The sequence below is a fragment of the Hypanus sabinus genome, chromosome 4 (assembly GCF_030144855.1).
Source record: "Hypanus sabinus isolate sHypSab1 chromosome 4, sHypSab1.hap1, whole genome shotgun sequence".
NCBI lineage: Eukaryota > Metazoa > Chordata > Chondrichthyes > Myliobatiformes > Dasyatidae > Hypanus > Hypanus sabinus.
The window spans coordinates 108,849,882-108,871,765 of NC_082709.1; the positions used below are offsets into that span (position 1 = coordinate 108,849,882).

Sequence of the window (21,884 nt, forward strand, 5' to 3'; positions counted from 1 at the left end):
CACTCTCTCTCTAGCCTCTCCTGCTCCTGGACATTGATGTTTCCATGTCAGGTTGCACATTTATAGAACCTGGAAATTCTGATCTGCAAAGGAAATGAATCTAGAGTGATTGAGGGACTTTTAACAGTAACAGAATATAGGAAATAAGCATAAAGGATGCCTTGAGATGATGTCAAGACATTGAGCTGGTTTGGATTTATGGGAAGTTGCACATTCAGCCTGGGTTTTGATCGGAAACAGGTGTTGCTCAACCGGCTGAGTCACTCTAGCTGTTTGTTGCTACATTCTCTTATCCAGGTATTCTGATGACCACTTGGAGCCATGACGTTTGTTATTTTATGGTTATTGATGAAATGGGAATGTCAGATGTTTGAGAACTTAAACAGATCTTTCTTGAAAAGAGCAAGATGTGTCAGTAACCTCACTTTATGTCTTTTTTTAATAGGTTAGGGCACCTCTACAACCCACACCTCCAAACTCATCTCATTGACTGAAACACCTGACTCCAAATAGCTTTTGTAGGAGCATTACTCTAGAGGATCATATACTTTTTGGAACCTATACTGTGATTGTTTAAATGGAGTACTCAGTATTGATGAGAAGAAGTACTATTGTTTCTGTGTTATTTGTTTCAGCAGATTGTGTTTGTCTATTTCTGTGACTTAGATGAAGATCAGACCAGATTTTATGAGTAATTAATGCAGAAAACCAGGTAATTGTAAAGGGTTTACAACCACCTTCTTGCAACTGTAAGAATAATTATTAAAACAGCTGAAGAAAGAGCAGTTACACCTTTGGACAGAAAGGTATCCCAAGATATTGAAAAGGATCTAGTGATTGTCCCAGCATATATGATCAATAAACTCTTCTTGGGCTTCCAGCCAGGTACAGGTATCAAATATAACCAACATTTTAATGACAAAACTCTGCCATCTTCATCAAGGATGATGCCTGGGCATGTCTAGTCCAGTCCAGTGGTATATACTGTATGTAGTCTTTCCCTCCTGACTGGTTAGTCCTCATCTAATCAGGTTTCCGCTCTCCCACATTGTTTACATTTGAATTCTTGTACTTAAAGCAAGACCTTTGTTTTTGTTAAAATTCTTTCCCTCTAGTTTTATTTCAATGGCTATAGTGGTCTCAAAAGCTATTGGTGCAGCAGTAGTTTTCTGCTGTCAAAGTCAATCCTATAGCCATTGCAAATGTAATGTTCTGCTACCACTGATTCCTCTGGGTAGCCCAAACATACACCACCTGTGCTCCTTGATGTGGGTTTCATTTGAGGAGAGAGTTCTGTGTTCATTGCCTTTGCGCCCCAAATGCTTCTTCAGGTATGTCGATGACACCTTCGTAGTGTGGCATCAAGGACTCCAGGCACTCCAACAGTTACACAATCATCTGAACATCTTGCATCCAAACATTCAATTTACGATGGAAATGGAGTAGAATGGTTGCCTCCCATTCTGAACATTCTAATATGACAGAAATCAGAATGTAGCCTCGGACATGGTGTCTATCAGAAACCCACTCACATGGACTTGTATCACAACAATAAAAGCCACCATTCTGCCTCCCATCGTAGAGCAGTTCTTTCCATTTTGGTTAAGCATGTATTTCGGACCTAGAGAATCTCCCTGAGGAAATAAGACGATTATGCACAACATTCCTACAGAATGGCTATAAGGTGAAGGAAACCAATCAGGCCCTTAAAAGGACTGATGGAAAACCCAGGAAATTTAACAATGAGGAGTAATCCATCGCTACTGCCTGTCTTCTCTATATTTCCAATTTCTAGAAGGATCACCAGGTTCCTGAAGAAATACAGGATTGTAGATGGTAATAATTCAGTAAGGAAGCTCAATTCACAGCTTATGTGGGTCAAAGATGAGCTGGGACTCAGGTCAGCTGGCATTTACAGGATTCCCTGTGAACACGGAGCAGCGTATGTCGGCCAGGTGGGACGCATGTTGGAAACTTGCATCAAGAAGCACAGGGGATGTATCCGTTGGGATTACCCGGAGAAATCTGTGGTAGTAGAACATTTCATCTGCAAAGGCCATAAGACATAGGAGCAGAATTAGGCCAATCAGCCCATCAAGTTTGTTCTGCTGTTCCATCATGGCTGATCCCATTCAACCCTTTCTTGCCATATCCTTTGATGCCCAGACTGATCAGGAAACTATCAACTTCCACCTTCAATACACCTGTGGACCTGGCCTCCACCGCAGTCTGTGGCAGAGCTCTCTGGATGGAAGAATTGCTCCTCACCTCTGTTCAATTGCCCTTCAATTTTGAGGCTGTACCCTCCAGTTCAGAATACCCTCATCATAGAAAACATTCTCTCCATCTCCACCCTATCTAGACCTTTCAACATTCGATAGATTTAAATGAGATCCCCCTGCATTCTTCTAAATTCCAGTGAGTACAGGCCCAAAGCTGCCAAACACTCCTAATATGTTAACCCCTTCATTCTTGGAATCATACTTGTGAACCTCTTCTGGACTCTCTCCAATGACAACACATCTTTCTGAGATATGGGACCTAAAACTGTTGACAATACTCCAAGTGCAGCCTGACTAGTGTCTTATAAAGCCTTAACCATATAACAATTACAACATGGAAACAGCCCTTCTAGCCCGTGCCGAACGCTTGCTCTCACCTAGTCCCACCAACCTGCACTCAACCCATAACCCTCCATTCCTTTCCTGTCCATATACCTCTCCAATTTTGTTTTAAATGACAAAATCAAACCCGCCTCTACTACTTCTACTGGAAGCTCATTCCACACAGCATTATCTCCCTGATTTTATATTCTATTTCCCTTGAAATAATTGGGACAACGCATTTGCCTTCTTTACTATAGACTCAACTTGTAAATTAGCCTTCTGGGAGTCTTTCACAAGTCCCTCTCAGTCCTTCTGCACCTCTGATGTTTGAACCTTCTCCCTATTTAGATAATAGTCCACACCATTGTTCCTTTTACCAAAATGCATTGTCAGAGATTTCCCAACACTATTCCATCTGCCACTTTAGCCCATTCTTCCAATTTGTCTAAGTCCTGCTGCAATCACATTGCTTCCTCAGCACTACCTACCCCTCCATTTTATCTACAAAGCCATCAATTCCATTATCTAAATCATTGACAAACAATCTGAAAAGTAGGAGTCCCAATACTGACCCAAGGAATACCACTGGTCACTGGCAGCCAAGTGGAACAGGCTGCCTTTATTCCCACTCACTGCATCCTGCCTGTCAGCCATTCCTCTATTCATGCCAGTATCTTTCCTGGAACACCATTGGATTTTATCTTGTTAAGCAGCCTGATGTGGCACCTTATCAAATGCCTTCTGAAAATCCAAGTAAATGACATGCACTACTCTACTTTGTCCACCCTGTTTGTTACTTTCTCAAAGAACACTTACAGATTTGTCAGAGGCAACATTTCCCTTTACAGAAACAATGCTGACTTTGACTTATTTTATCATTAGTCTCCAAGTACCTTGAAACCTCATCCTTAATAATGAACTCAAGCACTTTCCCAACCACTGAGGTTAGGCTAACTGGCCTATACAGTAATTTCCTCTCTTTTGTCTTCCTCCCTTCTTAAAGAATGGAGTGACATTTTTAATCTTCCAGTCCTTTGGGACCATGCCAGAATCAAGTGATTCTTGAAAGATCATGACCGATGCATCTATTATCTCTTCAGAAATCTCTCTCAGGACTCTGGGATGTAGGACTTTCAATTTATCCACCTAATGACCTTTGAGTTTGTGGAGCATTTTCCTTTGTAATAGCAATGACAATCACTCCTGCTCCCCGACACTCGGGCACACTGCTGGTGCCTTCACTGGGCTTGTGACCTTCACGTGCCTTACCAATGGCGTTTGGGTCACCCAGTGAAAAAAGCTATTTAAATAAAATTGGAGGAAAAGAATTTTAACAAAAACAAAGGTCTCATTCTAAATAAGAACTAGAATTCAATTGTAAATGAAGTAGGAGAGCAGAAACGTGATTGGATGAGGACTAACCAATCAGAAGGGATAGATGGGATTGGTATAAACACCACTGGATTTGACATGCCCAGGTATCACCCCTGATGAAGATGGCAGAGTTTGTCTTTAAAACATCAGTCATAATCGATACCTCTATCCGGCTGGAAACTCGAGAAGAGTTTAACTGAGATACTACCTTAAACTGGTAAATTCACTGTTAACTCCTGAGGGCTGCGACTTGCCCAGAAGCAAGGTGCTCTTTCTTGAGCTTTTGTTGCGGATCTTGGAGCACTGTCAGAGGTTAATGCAAAGGTTTTGAAGGGGAATTGGGATGGAGAATTAATAGAAGCTCAGAGCCGCTCTTGTGAATTGATCTACAGATTCTTTATAGAGCATGTTCTCAGCTTTAAATATACACGACTTTGTCCCCAGATCTCTTGTCAGCAAGTTCAGTAGACTCAGAACCCACCTTCCCACAGTCTTAATGGTGATAGTGATCCTCTTGACCTCAACGACCACAGCATGAGCCTCTGCTTTCAACACGTGATCCGCAACTTCCCGCCATTTCCAAAGGGGTCCTACCTAGAAACACAACTTTACCTCCCCCTACTTTCTGACTTCCACAGTGATTGCTCCCTCTGTGATTCCCTCATCCATTTGTCCTCCCCCACCCTCACTCTTCTGCCTTACAGAGCCTGTTGACCGTGTCGGGGGTAATAACTGTTCCTGAACCAGGCAGTGTGGGACCTGTTGACCGTGTTGGGGGTAATAACTGTTCCCGAACCAGGCAGTGTGGGACCTAAGGCTTCCATACCTCCTACTCAATGGTGGTAGCGAGAAGACAACATGGCCACGATGTGGGGGTCTTAGATGATGAATGGGCAGAGCATTCCAGCCACTTCCATTCCTTGCCTTTGAATGACTGTTCGTTCAGCAAACAGAATTTTGAAATATGTCTCGATGCGAGATTTGGGTTCTGAGGGGAATGGGGCAGAGAGATGTCCGAGTGGCGGGGGGGTTGGGCTTACGTATCACGGTGACGTACTGTTGCAGCGAGCTCATGGCCCTCCCCCCACTGGGAAGGTCAGATCACAACCTGGTGCATCTCAAAGCCTGCTACGTGCCTCTGGTGGAGAGTAAACCTGCAACCTCGAGGTCAGTGAGGAAATGGTCGGGGGAGGCTTATGAGGCACTCCAGGGTTGTTTAGAGGTGACAGACTGGCAGGCCCTCTGTGAGCCACATGGAAAGGACATTGATGGGCTCAGAGTGCATCACTGGTTACATCAACTTCTGTGTGGACTGCAATGTTCCGGCAAGAACTGTCCTTTGTAATTCAAATAACAAGCTGTAAAGGGGGTTTCTTCTTTTTTCTTTGTTACTGTGTATGTAATCAAAAGGGCTTCTTTGTTTTGTTAACTAGCAGGAATGCTTCTTTGTTGCGAGAGAGTGCTGGGAGAATGGTATTCCTTTGTAAACCAAATGGGGATTAATGTTCTTTCTTCTGAGTCTGTAAGCTTTTGTTGACGGGCTTTTGGGAGATCGGTGCGAGGGGGTTGAGAGAGAGGACGCAATGCTGTAAGCTGGGTGAGGAACGGACCCCAATCCGGGGTCCGAGGCCAGGAGGTACTCCGAGGAGGGGGGATGAAGCTAGATGTGCTTGGTTGACCACTCGGAGGGTCCTGAGCTGTGAGTCGAGGAGTTCGGAGGGGATCAAATGGTGGCCAGAAGACTTCAGTAATTGAGCTCCAACGGTTGTGCACGAAGTGGTTTGGACTTTGATAAGTTTGGCGCCTTTTCTTTATTTTTTCTCTTAATATATACTGTATCGTTATTAGTCACTTAGTTATAGTAACCTTTATAAATTGTACTCATTTAATCGCTTATGGTGTACTGTCTGTTTTTGGGCGAGGCGGGGACATCACACAGCATCCACACCAGCTGATTACCCAGTTTGGCGGGGCCGAAGGCTGCTCCCCCTAGACGAGAACGAGCTGAGCGAGCCTGAGGTGACCCAGGGGGTTACAAAGCCATGGGTAACAAAGGACATTAAGGACATCCTGAACGCTAAAAGAGGGCATTCAGAGATGGAATTAGGGAGGAGCTGAGGAGAATACAGAGGGACCTGAAAGCCAAGATCAGGGAGGCTAAAGACAGGTATAGGAGGAAGCTTGAGTGGAAACTCCAGCAGAACAACATGAGAGAGGTCTGGAGTGGGATGAGGACCATCACTGGGTTCTAGCAAACCAGCAATAGAAGAGCCAAAGGCAGTGTGGACAGGGCCAACAAACTTAACCTGTTCTTCAACAGATTTGACACTGTGGCCCCTGCCCGTCCCCCACATGATTCATCTGTTGTCGGCCCCCAATCAACACATACTCCACTCTCCCCTCTTACTCCTCCTCACAGCCCCCCACCCTGCTCTCGTGACTACACCCCTCCCCCACCTGAAACCACCATGGTGGGCTTCACAGCTGAACAGGGAGAAGACAGCTGAAACGTCTCCACCCAAACAAGGCTGCAGGCCCGGGTGGTGTCAGCCCCAGGGTGCTCAAAGCCTGTGCCCCCCAGCTATGTGGAGTACTTCACCATGTTTTCAACTTGAGCCTGAGTCTCCAGAGGGTTCCTGTGCCATGGAAGATGTCCTGCCTCATCCCTGTACCGAAGACGTCGCACCCCAGTGGCTCCAATGACTACAGACCGGTGGCATTGACCTCCCACATCATGAAGACCCTGGAGAGACTTGTTCTAGAGCAGCTCCGGCCTATGGTTGGGCCACACTTAGACCCCCTCCAGTTCGCCTACCAGCCCCGACTAGGAGTTGAGGATGCCATTGTCTACCTGCTGAACCGTGTCTATGCCCACCTGGACAAGCCGGCGAGCACTATAAGGGTCATGTTTTTTTACTTCTCCAGTGCATTCAACACCATCCGCCCTGCTCTGGTGGGTGAGAAGCTGACAGTGATGCAGGTGGATGCTTCCCTGGTGTCATGGATTATTGATTACCTGACTGGCAGACCACAGTAAGTGCACTTGCAACACTGTGTGTCAGACAGAGTGGTCAGCAGCACTGGGGCTCCACAGGGGACTGTCCTGTCTCCCTTTCTCTTCACCATCTACACCTCAGACTTCAACTACTGCACAGAGTCTTGCCATTTTCAGAAGTTTTCTGATGACTCTGCCATAGTTGGATGCATCAGCAAGGGAGATGAGGCTGAATACAGGGCTACGGTGGGAAACTTTGTCACATGGTGTGAGCAGAATCATCTGCAGCTTAATGTGAAAAAGACTAAGGGGCTGGTGGTGGACATGAGGAGGGCTAAGGTACCGGTGACTGCTGTTTCCATCCAAGGGGTCAGTGTGGACATGGTGGAGGATTACAAATACCTGGGGATATGAATTGACAATAAACTGGACTGGTCAAAGAACACTGAGGCCGTCTACAAGAAGGGTCAGAGCCATCTCTATTTCCTAAGGAGACTGAGGTCCTTTAACATCTGCAGGACAATGCTGAGGATGTTCTACGAGTCTGTGGTGGCCAGTACTATCATGTTTGCTGTTGTGTGCTGGGGCAGCGGGCTGAGGGTAGCAGACACCAACAGAATCAACAAACTCATTCGTAAGGCCAGTGATGTTGTGGGGGTGGAACTGGACTCTCTGACGGTGGTGTCTGAAAAGAGGATGCTGTCCAAGTTGCATGCCATCTTGGACAATGACTTCCATCCACTCCATAATGTACTGGTTAAGCACAGGAGTACATTCAGCCAGAGACTCATTCCACCAAGATGTAACACTGAGCGTCATAGGAAGTCATTCCTACCTGTGGCCAACAAACTTTACAACTCCTCCCTCGGAGTGTCAGACACCCTGAGCCAATAGGCTGGTCCTGGACTTATTTCCACTTGGCATAATTTACCAATAATTATTATTTAATTATTTATGGTTTTATATTCCTATATTTCTACACTATACTCGGTTGGTGCGACTGTAACGAAACCCAATTTCCCTCGGGATCAATGAAGTACGTCTGTCTATGACGTCCATGCGGCAGCGCGCTTCGGCGTAAAGACGTCGCAGTGACGTTCCCGCGGCGGATCGCACGCAGCGCGGTGACGTGCCGGGCAGCCATGAGCGAGAAGGGGGAGTTGGATTTGACCGGAGTGAAGCTCAATACTGGCGTCTGGCTGGTGAAGGTGCGTGGGCAGCGCTGGCCGGCCGCGGGGGCAGTGGGATGATCGCGGTTGGAGGAGCAGCACCTCATAGTCTGAGAGCAGCAACACGCACAAACTGCTGGGGGAGTGAGCAGGCCGGGCAGCGTCGATGGAGAGGAACATACAGTGGTCGTTTCAACACGAGACCCTTCGTCAGCACTGGGAAGGAAAGGGGGGAGGGGAGGTGATAGGTGAAGCCAGTGGGTGCAAAGGTCAAGGGCCGGAGAGGAGCAGAGTGGACTGTGGGAGAAAGGGACGGACCTAGAGGAAGTGATAGGCAGGTGAGAAGAGGGGACAAGCCAGAGAGGGGAATAGAAGGGGGGGGGTGGATTGTTTTTTAAGCAGAAGGAGAAATTGATATTCATGAAATTGGTGAGGACTAGTTTTGCCAGACAGAGGACAGGTAAGGTTTGAGGAGTGTTCAAGTTGAGAAGGGGGTGCTGTTGTAGTGTGGCAGATTGACTTCTACCTTACTGATGCCAGGCAGCAACTCTCGGACACCTCCTCATGCCTACCTCTTGAAAAGGACTAAGGTCAGTGATGAGGTCACTGACCTCATCAACTCTGAAAAACTCCCATCCACTGCCACCAAACACATTGTTTCCTTTCCCTGCACTTACCGCTTCTGCCTCCTACTCACAGTTGTCAAATCTGACTGGGTAGCCTATTGTCTGCATGCTCGTATCCCACTAAACTTGTGAACTCATTACTCAATTCTTTGCTATTCCCCTTGGTTCAGTCCCTTCTCACCTACATCCACAACCCTTCTCATGCCCTTGATCTCCTCAGTAACTTTTGACTCCCTGGTTCCAAATGCATTATTTTCACTCTGGGTGCCCAGTCCCTGTGACCCCCCCCCCCCCCCCCATTAAGAAGGCCTCAAAACTCTCCACTTGTTTCTCCTCCACCTTCACCCTCCTCTGGCAGAACTGGACCTCACCCTCAACAATTTCTTTGGCTCCTCTTACTTTCTCCAAACTCATAGGCCCTAGCTATGTCTGCCTTTTTGTTGGCTACATAGTTCCAAGCCTTCCTCCATTATAATGACAACTGAATTGATGCTGTTTCATGCACCCATGCTGAGCTCATCAATTTCATCAACTTTGCCTTTAACCCTGTCCTTAAATTCACTTGGTCTATCTCCGACACCCTCCCCTTTCCCTACCTCTCTGTCTCCATCTCTACAGACAGAGTACCAACTGACATCTTTTATAAATTTACTGATATCCACAGCTATCTTGACTATAGCTCTTCCCACCATGTCTCCTGGAAAACTGCTTTTCCATTTTCTTGGTCCCTTTGTCTCTGCTGCATCTGATCCAGGATGAGGCTTTCCTTTCCAGGACATCGGCGAAGTCTCCTTCCTTCGCAGAACAGTGTTTCCCTCTCTCCACTGCTAATGCCCGCATCTCTTCATGAATATCCATGCTCAGTGAACTCTCCAGCTGCCTTAACAGTGATAGAGTTCCTCATGTCCTTACCTACCACCTCATGATCCTCCACATCCAACATATCATTATCTGCCAGATCTGACCACCAAATGTATCTCTACCTCCCCCTTCTCTCCGATTTCTGCAGTGATCGCTCCCTCTGATTCCCTTCTTCATTCTTCTCTCCCCACAAATCTCCCTCCCAGCACTTATCCCTGCAAGTGGCCAAAGTGCTACATCTGCCCATTCACCTCTATTCAGGGCCTCAAGCTGGCCTCCCAGGTGAGGCAACACTTCACCTGCGAACCTGCTGAAGTTGTCTTGTGGCCAGTGCTCCCAATGCAGCCTCCTTTACATTGGTGAGACCCGATGTAAAGTGGGGGACCGCTTCGTCATGCACCTCTGCTCCATCTGGCAAAAGCAGAGTTTCCCGGTGGCCAATTCGGATTCCCATTCCTGTTTCAACATGTCAGTCCATGGCCTTCTCGATGAGGCCACCCTCAGGTTCCATCTGGGCAGCCTCCCCAACCTGATTGCGTGAACGTTGATCTTCTGATTTTGAAAAAGTGTTTTGTTTCCTTTCCCCACCCCTCTCTATTCCCCACTCTGGCCTCTACCCTTTTCTCACCTTCCCCAGGTCCCCTCCTGTTTTTGTCTCCCCTATGGTCCACTCTCCTCTCCGATCCGATCTTAATCTCTAGCTCTTGATCTTTTCTACCCACCTAGCTTCATGTCACCTTCTAACTATCCAATTTCCCTTGCCCCGCTCTTTTAATTCTGGGGTCTTCCCCCTTCCATTCCAATCCTGAAGAAGAGTCTCAGCCTGAAACTTCGACTGTTTATTTATTTGCATAGATGCTGTCTGACCTGCTGAGTTCTTCCAGCATTTTGTGTATGTTGCTTGTTATTTGAATCACCCCGCTGTGTCCATGTGAATCTTTGAATTAGATTCCTGTGTTTGAAGATGAGTTTTATTTGTCACAAGTACATTGAAACACACAGTGAAATGTGTTGTTTGTGTCAAAGACCAACATAGTCCGAGGATGTACTGGGGGCAGCCCCACACGGTTCCAAGATGCCATGCCAACAACTTACTACCCCTGACCCACACATTTTTGGAAAGTGGGGGAAGCCCAGAGCATCCGGAAGAAACCCACATGGTCATAAGGAGAACGTACAAACACCCAAGGATAAAATAAAAATACAAACACTTCAAAATTCACTGTATCCGGATCATCTAGGAGAGGCAAAAAGAGAACGTGGAGTTAGGATGAGACCAGGAAAGTTACTTTCTAACTAACTCTCCGAGCAGAATTGCTCTTGGTAACCATGTTGATCAAACACGTATTAGCTGTTGAACCATTTCGGTTTTTTAAGATGTGATACCTGCCTAATTTACAAACTTGCTTTGCTCCTTGATGGTTTCAGGGAATCTTCCTCAGGTAGCCCCTTGAGCAATTTAATTTCCCTGTGCCTGTGATTTAATAAAGAAAGCACTGACAGGGATTCTCCTTCATTTATTGGAATCATTGAGACTGGGAGACAACAGTGATGAAAATATTTCTGTCATTTCACTCATTATTAAGTCAGCTTTACCACCCAATTTTCCCTTGATTTTGCAGTTAAACTACATTCTAGGTTTGGCACATCAGTGGACAGAAACAGTTCCGTTTTATCTGGCTGCCAGTCGAGGGCTTGGCTCCTTTCAAATCCATATAATCACAGAACTGTTTCTTGTGCTCTTTGCTGATATGATAAGTATTTTCCACTCCGTTATTTCCGTCTTTCTCTTATCTATAAGTTGTAAACTACTTTAACAAAGGGCCCAGACTCTTTCCTGAAATTGTTGAAAGCATCTTTGCTTTACATGTGTGGAAGACTTTGAACTGTACATGTACGTATATAGTTGAAAGTTAACTTGTTAAGGTTTTAAAGTCTTGATCATGGAAGAGTCCAACGATGGATATTATATGATGCTAAATGACTATTTATTGGATAGCTACTAGCTGTATTTTTAGATTGCAGCAGATGAATCACACACAGTGCAATAATTTTAGGATTATTAAAGGATAAATTATCTCATTGAGATATGTACACTGAAGCCACAATGTTCCCCTGGATAGTCTTTGAATATTGCTACACTGATACTACACTATTCAGGCCAACTGGCCCGTGTGGTCCATGTGACTTCACCTACTTCTTTTGTTCCTTTCTTCCTTGTTTCCTGATTCCTGATGAATGAACTTTAATTTCTATAACTTCGGGTAATTTCTCCCTCCACCTTTGTATTCTGGCTCCTGGCCCCTTTCTTTCCAATACTGACAGAGGGTTTCGGCATGGAAAGTCGACTGGTAGATGTAACTTGTCTTGCTGAGTTCCTCCTACACTTTGTGTGTTGCTCTAGATTTCCAGCATCTAGAGAATCTCTTGTGTTTATTCCATATTTTTGTCTACTATTTCCTTAAATACAACTCTTTATTTTCTTTAACCGCTGAATTTAATTTCACAGCCGAATCGTTTTCTGCATACAGAGAAGGCTAGGAATACTCAGCAGGACAGGCAACATCTGTGGAGAGAGAAATTGTTAATCTTTTTGATCACGGTTTTCTTTTAAAAAAAATTGAAATAGAGCCTGGAGTGGGCCCTTTGAACCGCGGTGCCCAGCAACCCCTGGTTTAACTGTAGCCTATCATGGGACAATTTACTTTTTTTTGGTAATTTTTTTTATTGAAGTTCATCATTAAACAAGCATTTCCATAAGATGTATTTCAGACATTGTACATATATATCATATAATCATATATGTCACAAACCTCCACATAGTATTTATCTGAGGTATACACTTATAGAAAAGAGTGGAAAGAAAAAACAAGCAAAAAGAAAGAACTATGTACAAGTAGAGAGTGATTTTTTTTACAACAGATTCATTGATTTGTGAGAATAAAATCAGGCCTATGAGGCACTATGTAGTTAAACCATTTTTCCCAGTATAAATCAAATTGTTCCAGCTTATGATTAACAGATGCTGTTATCTTCTCCATTTTGTAAATGTCCATTGTAATTTCCATCCATGTATTTAAAGTTAGGCATTTCCTAGTAAGAGTCTACCGTTATCTGAATTATATGCTTTTCTAAATAGCTCCATCAAGCATGTACTTGCCTTGGTTACATTTTTAAGCATCTTATTAACATATTGTCGCATCTGTAAATACCGATAAAAGTCTTGTTTTTCTAATAAGTGTTTCTCTTTAAGCATTTCAAAACTGAACAGTGTTCCGTCTTTCATTATGTTGCAAAGAACTGTTATTCCTTTAGCTGTCCAGTCCTTAAATCTGGCATCCAATTTATTTGGTGTAAAATCCGAGTCATATGCACACCATTTAAAAATTGCTGTATCTCCCTCCAGATTATATTCTTTTATAGTAGTTTTCCATATTTTAAGAGCCAATTTCACCCATGGGTTATCAATAGTATTTATGTACCTTTGCAGGTTGTTATCAGCCAAAATTGCTTGTATGGGGATGGGAAGTACCCACTCCTCAATGTTTTTCCATCGAGCGTCATATGATGGGTTGCACCAACATATCACAGCTCTCAACTGTGCTGCAAAATAATAAACTCTAAGAGAAGGTAGGCCCCATCCCCCCTTTTCCTTTGTTAATTGCAAAGTTTTGAGACAAACTCTAGGCCTTTTACCCTGCCAAATATACCTTGATAACATCTTGTTCCATTCATTGTATTGATTTTGATTAATCTCTATTCGTAGGGTCTGAAAGAGATATAACAGTCTGGGCAGTATATTCATTTTAATAGACTCAATCCTTGAACTGAGACTGAAAAAAGGAATCAGGTTCCATCTTGCCACATCTTTCTTAATTTTTTTATATAACATTCCGATAATTTTGCCAAATCTTTGGGCATAATGATGCCCAAATATTTGAAAGACTCTGTGTGCCATGCCCAGGGATATCTACTTTCAATTTCTCTTGGTGGGCTATAGTAATATGAAAGTAATTGGGTTTTATCTATGTTGATCTTGTATCCTGATAATTGACCATATTGTTCAAAGGATTGCATCAATTTAGGTAAAGAGTATGTTGGTTGCCCTAGATCAGGGGTCAGCAACCTTTACCACTGAAAGAGCCACTTGGACCCGTTTCCCACAGAAAAGAAAACTCTGGGAGCCGCAAAACCCGTTTGACATTTAAAATGAAATAACACTGCATATAACGTTTTGTTTTGCCTTTATGCTATGTATAAACAAACTATAATGTGTTGCATTTATGAAATTGATGAACTCCTGCAGAGAAAACGAAATTACATTTCTGCATGCAACAAAAACATTTTGAACTCCGAAAAAAAGACGTTGGGTTGAAGGTTACTTTTAAGTAAAATACTCAACGTCTATTTGAGTCCTTCTTGTATTTATGAAAAACGCCAAACTTAAATTTGCCGCCAGCAGCAAACCAAAAATAACGTCAGCCAGCTGTCAACCTGAAAAATAAAAGGACTATTTCACTGAACAATGAAAAAATATGAATATACGTAAAATAATAGGCAATTAAAATATTTATCATACTTGTTCAGGTTGACTCACACCTGACAATGCAGTCGTATTCAGTAGGGATGGATCGATGCTTAGAGGACTGACCGGGAAGGATAATGTGGTTTTTTCCTCTCTGAACTCACATAAGCGTTTCCCAAACGATGTTTGCATTGCGATGATTGCAGAATGTAAATACTCCGAATTTATCATGTCGTGACCTTGTTTGAACTCTCTCAAATTGGGGAAGTGAGACAATGTGCCTTTCTGTAAATCTCTAGCAAGCAACGTCAACTTGCGCTCGAATGCCAAAACATCCTCCAACATGTGCAGGGTTGTACGTCCTTACCCCGTTGAAGAGCTGTGTTCAGCGTGTTCAGGTGCGCTGTCATGTCTACCATGAAGTGTAGCTTTTCCAGCCACTCTGGCTGTTCCAGCTCAGGAAAGGTGGGCCCTTTGCTGCCCAGGAAAGTTTTCACTTCTTCCAGACACGCGACAAAGCGTTTCAGCACCTCCCCTCTGGACAGCCAGCGATAAAAACACATTGTAGCGGTGTAGCTTTATTCGAACTAAACAGCCTTGCTTTTAAGCCTCCCTCAACCCGCCCCCCCATGGGCGCGGATGCTGCAAAAGACACATACTCACAAACCCCCGTAGGCTATCTCCCTTAGCCTGAACGCTGGCTAATTGTGAGCCGGTTCGGATGTGTCAGGAATTGGGTCTCCACAACGTCTTATTTAGATTGTACAAGATCACCATAATCTTCAAATTTAGATTTACATTTCAAAAACTAACAAACTAACATAAAATACATTTTAATTAAATACTGACCATGTAGCGGTGTGCTACACGCAGCGCTAAAATTACGACACGGAGTCGGTAACTGCAGTCGAAGGAAAAAACTTTATTCGACATCTTCAGCCTCACTTTTAAGCCTCCCTCAACCTGCCCCCCATGGCGCAGAGGCTCCAAAGCTCTGTGCTCGCAAACCCCCATAGGCTATCTAATTGTGAGTCGGTTCGGATGTGCCAGGAAAAGGGTCGCCACAACCAATTATTTTCCAAAGCAACAGGGAGCCGCAGCACAGACGTAAAAGAGCCACATGTGGCTCCGGAGCCGCGGGTTGCCGACCCCCGCCCTAGATAGATCAAAATGTCATCCATGTAACAAACCAATTTATGCTCTGTCCCTATAATAGTAATTCCCCTGATATCTTCATTTTGTCTGATGTATTGAGCTAATGGTTCCAGATACCTCTCGTTACCTCTAGGGTAAGACTATTTGATAAATATCCATTGATTTTAATCCTAGCAGTAGGATTGTCATATAGTGTCTGTATAGTTTTAATAATTGTGTCTTGGAAACCAAATTTATGTAAAACTCTAAAGAAAATTCCAATTAACCAAATCAAATGCCTTTTCAGCATCCATGCTTATCACCATTGCTTCGATTTTTTTTGTAAATGATCCATAATGTGAAGTGTCCTTCATATACTGTCTTGTGTTTGGTGTTGTCATATAAAACCTGTCTAATCATTACGTATCAGTATGGGTAGAAATTCCTCTAATCGTTTGGCCATGATGGAGGTAAATAATTTATAATCTACATTAAGAACGGATATTGGACTAAATGACCCGCATTCCATTTTGTCCTTGCCTTCTTTCGGTATAGCTGAGATTATCGCTTCCTTCCAACTGGGTGGCATTTGTGCCTTTTTTAGAGCCCAGTTCATTGTGGGGAGTAAAACAGGAATGAACTCATTTTTGAATTCTTTGTACCACTCTGCCGTATACCCATCTGATCCCGGTGACTTGCTTAGTTTAAGCCTACTAATTGCAGCTTTTAATTCAACTTCAGTTATGTCAGCAGTCATCGTTCTATTTTGTTCTTCGCTTAAAATAGGTAAATCTAGAGAATTCAAGAAGGTGTCAATTTGGGTTATGCTTCCCCCTGGAACTTTGGAATATAGAGTTTTGTAAAACACTTCAAAAGCTTCTTGAATTTCACTTAGCTTATTTTTTTTAATCATTTTCATACTTGGGTCCCTAATTCTATGAATTGTATTTTCTGCTATCTTTTTTTTTCAGTTTCCACGCCAGTATTTTCATAGACTTTGATCCACTTTCATAATGTCTCTGTTTCAGAAACATTAAATTTTTCCTGATTTCTTGCATAGCCAAACTATTAATTTCATTCCTAATTTTTTTAAATTTCCCCTAATGTATCCTGTGCCAAATTCAATTTGTGTTTTTTCTCTAGTTTCTTCAGCCTATTTTGTAATTCCTCTAATGTTTTATTCCTTATTTTTTTCTTATATGAAGATATGGCTATAATTTCCCCTCTTAAGACAGCCTTCAGAATATCCCATAAAATGGGAGGTGAAACCTCACCATTGTAATTAAATTCTAAGTAGAGACCAATTACTTTTTTAATTTGTTCCTTAAAGTACGGATCATTGAGTAAACTTGAATTTAGTTTCCAAATAGTATTCTTCGGTTGTAGGTCAAAATCAACAAATAAATATATAGGTGTATGGTCACTTACATCTATTGTCCCAATTCCACAGGTGTTTATTTTGTCTTTGTCTTTTACAAATGTTATGAAATAGTCTCTTGTTGGGGAAAAGGTCCCTCCATATATCAATTAAACCAACTTCCTCAAAAAGGGCATTAACTTTCTTATGTAAAGATTTTGTTTCATAGGTTTTTCTGTTGGAAAAATCTAAGTTTGGTTGTAATTGTAAATTAAAGTCTCCCCCCCCCCCCACCCATCCGAGGATACCTTCTGTTTCCGCTACCATAATATCAGTAATTTTCTGAAAGAAACCAATATCACTTTCGGGGGGTGTGTATATATTCAATAGAGTAACTGAATTTCCGTCTATATTCCCCCTTACCAGATTATATCTGCCCTCTTTATCTCCCATTTCAGATACTTTTTCAAAATCTAGCTTGCTTGAGATAAGAATAGCAACTCCTCTCCTATGTCCTGATTTATATGAGGAGAAAAACAGATTAGTGAAGCCCATTCTCTTTAGTTTTCTATGGTCATTATCATTTGAATGAGTTTCCTGTAAATATACTACATGGGCTTGTTCTTTTTTCATTCTGGATAAAATTCTATTACGTTTCATTGGATTTAATAGCCCATTGACATTAAAAGAAATGAATTTTACTTTGTCCTGAGCCATCTGTATTTATCTGTCAATGTATCATTGAAATTAACAGAATAAAACTTAATTGATCTACTCCCTGAACAAATAAGAACCAAGAAACGCAAATAATAACAAAAATGGCAACAAACGTGTGATTCCAAGGCTGAGGTCTCTGGTAGATGACCCTGTGTTGAGCTAGAGGAAATGTCTAGCTGTGGGGAAAACCCCTCCTACTTGTGAGTTGAGGGCCCCCATTGCAGTATTCATAAAAGTCAGTGAACAAATCCATTACACAGAAAAGATTTCCCTGTGTACACACACACACACGCACACATATATATGTGGGCGCGCGCACACACACACACACACACACACACACACACATATAAATATATTGTATGCATACACACATATATATATCCTCATTTTGGTGGGGAAAAAGGAGCAAGTGAGCGAATAAAGAATAACAACTAAGTAATATTAAATCCACATTATAATAAGTATTTCTCGAGATAGGTATATCACCGTCTACTTTTGTTTCCGTTTAACCTCTCAACATTTTTAAAGTTAGCCAAACCTTATGGCTCTTCTGGAGGGGGTGAGGGCTGTCTTTGGAAAACTCCCAGTCTCCTTCTGATATATTTCTCTCGGCCTCCTCCCATCTCCTGCCTTCTCAATTCTCGCACTATTTCCCAAACGGAGTGGGATAATTCCTCTGCCAGGCTTTCCTTTGGTTTGATCACGCTGACAGGCAACCCTCTGGCCTTCATGTCTGTAGTCGCCTCTTCCACTGTCTGATACAGTTGGATCCCATCTTGATAAAACACTCGAAGCTTAGCAGGGTTCAGAGTTTGAAATCTAATCCTTTCTTGCTTTAGTATTCACTTTACTTCAGAGTATTATTTACGTTTCTGCAGGACTGCGGGGGGGGGGGGTTAATCTTGGTCGAAATATATTAATTTATTGTCTAAAAACACCCTCTTCTTACTCCAGGCCCTTCGTAGAATCTCCGCCTTGGTACTGTATTGAAGGAATTTAATTATTATTGAGCGTGGCTTATCTGCTTTATCTCGGGTAGGCTTCGGGATGAGCACACGATGCACTCTCTCAATTTCCAGCTCCATAGTTGAGGGAAGCTCCAGCACGTTCCACAGCAACTTTCCGACAAACTCCGTAATAGACAAGCCCTCCGCTCCTTCATGAATGTTGTATATTCTGATATTTTTCTGCTGTGATCTTCTCTTTAGGTCAAGCAGTTTACCTTGTTGATTTAATATTTTTATCATCTTACTTAGTATCCGCTCCACGTTTTGAACGTGATCTTCCACCTTCTCAATTGGAGTCTCTGCCACCACTATTTTTTGATTGACGTTGGCGAGCTCTGACTTAATATCATGTAGCTGATGTTTTATATCTTTCTGGAACTCCCTTATCTCTTTCAAAATTTCAATCATATTTACCGCTTTGCCTGAATGAGGCCCATTGTCAGCCTCGCTAGCACGCAGTTGGATAGGAGAGCCGCTCACTGCACTCCCCTCGGCTGCAGTGTTGCTTTTTTTATTTCCATTCTTTTTCCCCATTCTTGCCCCTCTTATCAATTCAAATACTTTTGAAAAATACTGTATTTGATGGGTTAACGGGGCTTAGTATGCGCTTTTCCAGAGGAGCTAGTGACTTAAGCTGCCATTCTCGACAATGACATCACTGGAACCACGGGATAATTTACAATGATCAATTAACCTACTAACTGGTACACCTTTGGACTGTGGGAAGAAACCAGAGCACCCAGAGGAAATGCACACGGCCACGGGGAAAACGTACAGACTCTTTACAGGCAACAGCGAGAATTGAGCCAAGTCGCTGGTATTGTAAAGCGTTGTGCTAACCACTGCGCTACCATGCACCCCCAAATCTATAGTTCTCCTTAACACTTTGCAGTGCTATGTGATGGATCTGCAGTTGTGTGTCCTTCCACAGTGTGGTGCTATCTCAACACATTCAGGAAGGGAAACCAGAACAAGTGACAAATTAAAACAAACTGCAGGTGCTGGAAATCTGAATATAAAATAAAAACAGAAAATGCTGGGAACGTGTAGCAAAGCTGGCTACATCTGCGAGAAGAGAAATAATCCTTCATGTTTCTGATGGCAAATAGTAGTTAAATTACGAATTAAAATTAATTTTGCTTTCATCGGTTTTTTCCACTACATCCCTAGGTGCTTTGAGAGCTTTCTCTTGCCATCTTAATGCTGCTCTCAGGAATACATCCCGAGCATTAAGTGAGGTCCCAGTGTATCTGTTTGTGACATGAGGTGGCTGTGGCTGCACTTGCTCAAAATGCAAGTTCAAGACGAGACAGAAGTATGAAGCAGGAGTTGATAAGATATGGAGCCCAGGAGATGAAAGGCAGTCTAGTGTAAATATGAGGAAGGGTGATTTTAATTTCAGACCTTTGACAAATGGTTTAGATGGGAATGTGGAATTTGGTGTTTTTAAGGATGTAGGTATCAGAGTTTTGATTTGGGTCAGATTAGGAAGAAGATGTGAATTGATTCCGGAAGTATTAAGTTGATTGAGCTGTGGTAAGGATGCAGGCAGTAATTAGGTTGAAGGATGATATGGGTGATTCAGATACCAGTATATAAAGAATGTGTGGCACGTGGCCAAGTGGTTAGGGAGTTCCTGAAGGTCGTGAGTTTGAGCTCAGCCAAGGCAGCGTGTGTGTCCTTGAGCAAGGCAGTTAACCACACGATGCTGCAGTCTACCCATCTGAAAAATGGGTACCGGCAAAAAAATGCTGGGGGGGAATCTTGTACTCTCAGTCACTTCACGCCACAGAAACCGGCATAAGCGCTGGCCTGATGAGTCTGTAAGGCTGGGGACAGGACTTTGACTTGATATACAGAATAGTTACTGTTATAATCAAACAATGTCATTCTCTCAAGTATCTTTTTGTCTTTGTAATTGATTAATTGTTTTTTGTTCCATAGTTATATTAGCAATTGACAGATATGTACTACGATAAATTAATGTGTAAAAATCAGAAATCAATTCAATTTTAGAATAAATTCAATTCAAAAGTAGATGATCATTAACAGTAATGAATAAACGAAGGGGTAAGTTTAGCATTCTCTCAAAGTAAAGCTTTTAATTTAAAAAATTGAAAATGAATATTTCCCACAGCGTGAATATCATCATACTTCTCAGTACCTGGTCTTTTTACTTGCTCACTGTGAACCTGTTTACTTGGTAAACATTGCACATTACTTCAGAATCTTCTCCTGTAACACCTGATGAAATCTAGTTTGCCAAGAGATGGATTTTATTTGACGCCAAGGAATGAGGTACCGGCCGTCGGTCTGCAGCTGGAGACCAGGTCGGCAACCTGTGTTGGGTACCGTTTTGTGTTAATTACCATGTTTTCCTTCACAAATATGTAAAATTAAATTCAACTGGAACAGTCTTTCTCTGCAGTGACTTTCCAAATCTGCTAATAATTAATTTTTGAGTAGGTGAGTTAAAGGCTCCATGGATTAATAGAGTGTGTTCCAAGCCAGCGTCCAGCATCAGTGTGGAAATGTGTAGACTTGCTGCTGAAATTGGACTTGTAATTGTGAAATTGCAGCTTTAGCAAGTGTTACAAATTTGGGTAGTTTTTTTTGCAACTTTGCTGTTTGCTTCAATATTAGCTATCAGCTACGAGCTACCATTAGAGGGTGAGAAATGTCAGAAGCAGGTTATGCCTTTGCCTGATAAGGCTACAGCGATTCAAAAACAAACGATGATTGTTTTGACTAACTGGAAACATTGATGTTGCTACATTCACTAAGGTATTGCATGGACTGCTCAATATCATTATAGCTTCCGTGTCATTTCTAATATCCTTGGAGGATGTTACTCAGCGGAAATCTGCCCAACCTCCAGTGGATAATGAGAACATTCTTTTATGCTTGGAGGGCTTTGCCTTGGGCTTTCATTCAAAATCTTTGCCCTGAATGACTGTCAACCAATCTGCCTACAATTCTCAAGAATGTCGTAAACCAAGTTGTACGGTCCAAGAATACCTTGGTGGAGTTTGTATGGCAGTAAAAACCCCATAATTATTACAGGATTTCTTATGTTATTGATAATTATTTGGACAGAAATAAATTTGGACAGAAATAAATTTATTTTCATTTATACATTTGATAGTATAAAATTAAATCCCAAAAGGATGAAAATAGTGAGTCTGTGCTTCAGATAAAGATTTCAAAGCTACCATTGTCCGTGGAGTAAATATAAATAAAAAGCATTGTTGATCAATTCATGTAATTTTCATGAGTTTGACATCGTTTGCAAATGCGCTATTGTCTTTTGTGTGAAGCTTCTTAAGCTGATTGTTCAGTTTTTAATATTATTTGATTTGATCGTGACAAATAACTTGAAAAAGTGGGTAATCAATGTAAGAATATTTTTGATTCACAGAGAAAACAAAATGTATTTGCAAATGTCATTGTCGAACTCTGAAAATGACGTGATTTCATCAGCAATACTTCATGCTGGCATATCATTGACTA

General features: G+C 42.5%; 1 protein-coding gene across 2 annotated transcripts in view; it reads left to right on the forward strand.

Annotated features, from left to right (window-relative positions):
* Positions 1 to 8,072: 8,072 nt before the first annotated feature.
* Positions 8,073 to 21,884, forward strand: part of gtf2f2a (general transcription factor IIF, polypeptide 2a) — a 139,942-nt gene continuing 126,130 nt past the window's right edge. Inside the window, exon 1 of one of the 2 annotated variants that reach the window (XM_059967843.1) lies at positions 8,073 to 8,183. In XM_059967843.1, coding sequence (XP_059823826.1) covers positions 8,118 to 8,183 — 66 coding nt within the window. In that variant the 5' untranslated portion in view covers positions 8,073 to 8,117. The remainder of the gene's footprint in view (positions 8,184 to 21,884) is intronic. The other variant, XM_059967844.1, reaches the window with a different exon arrangement.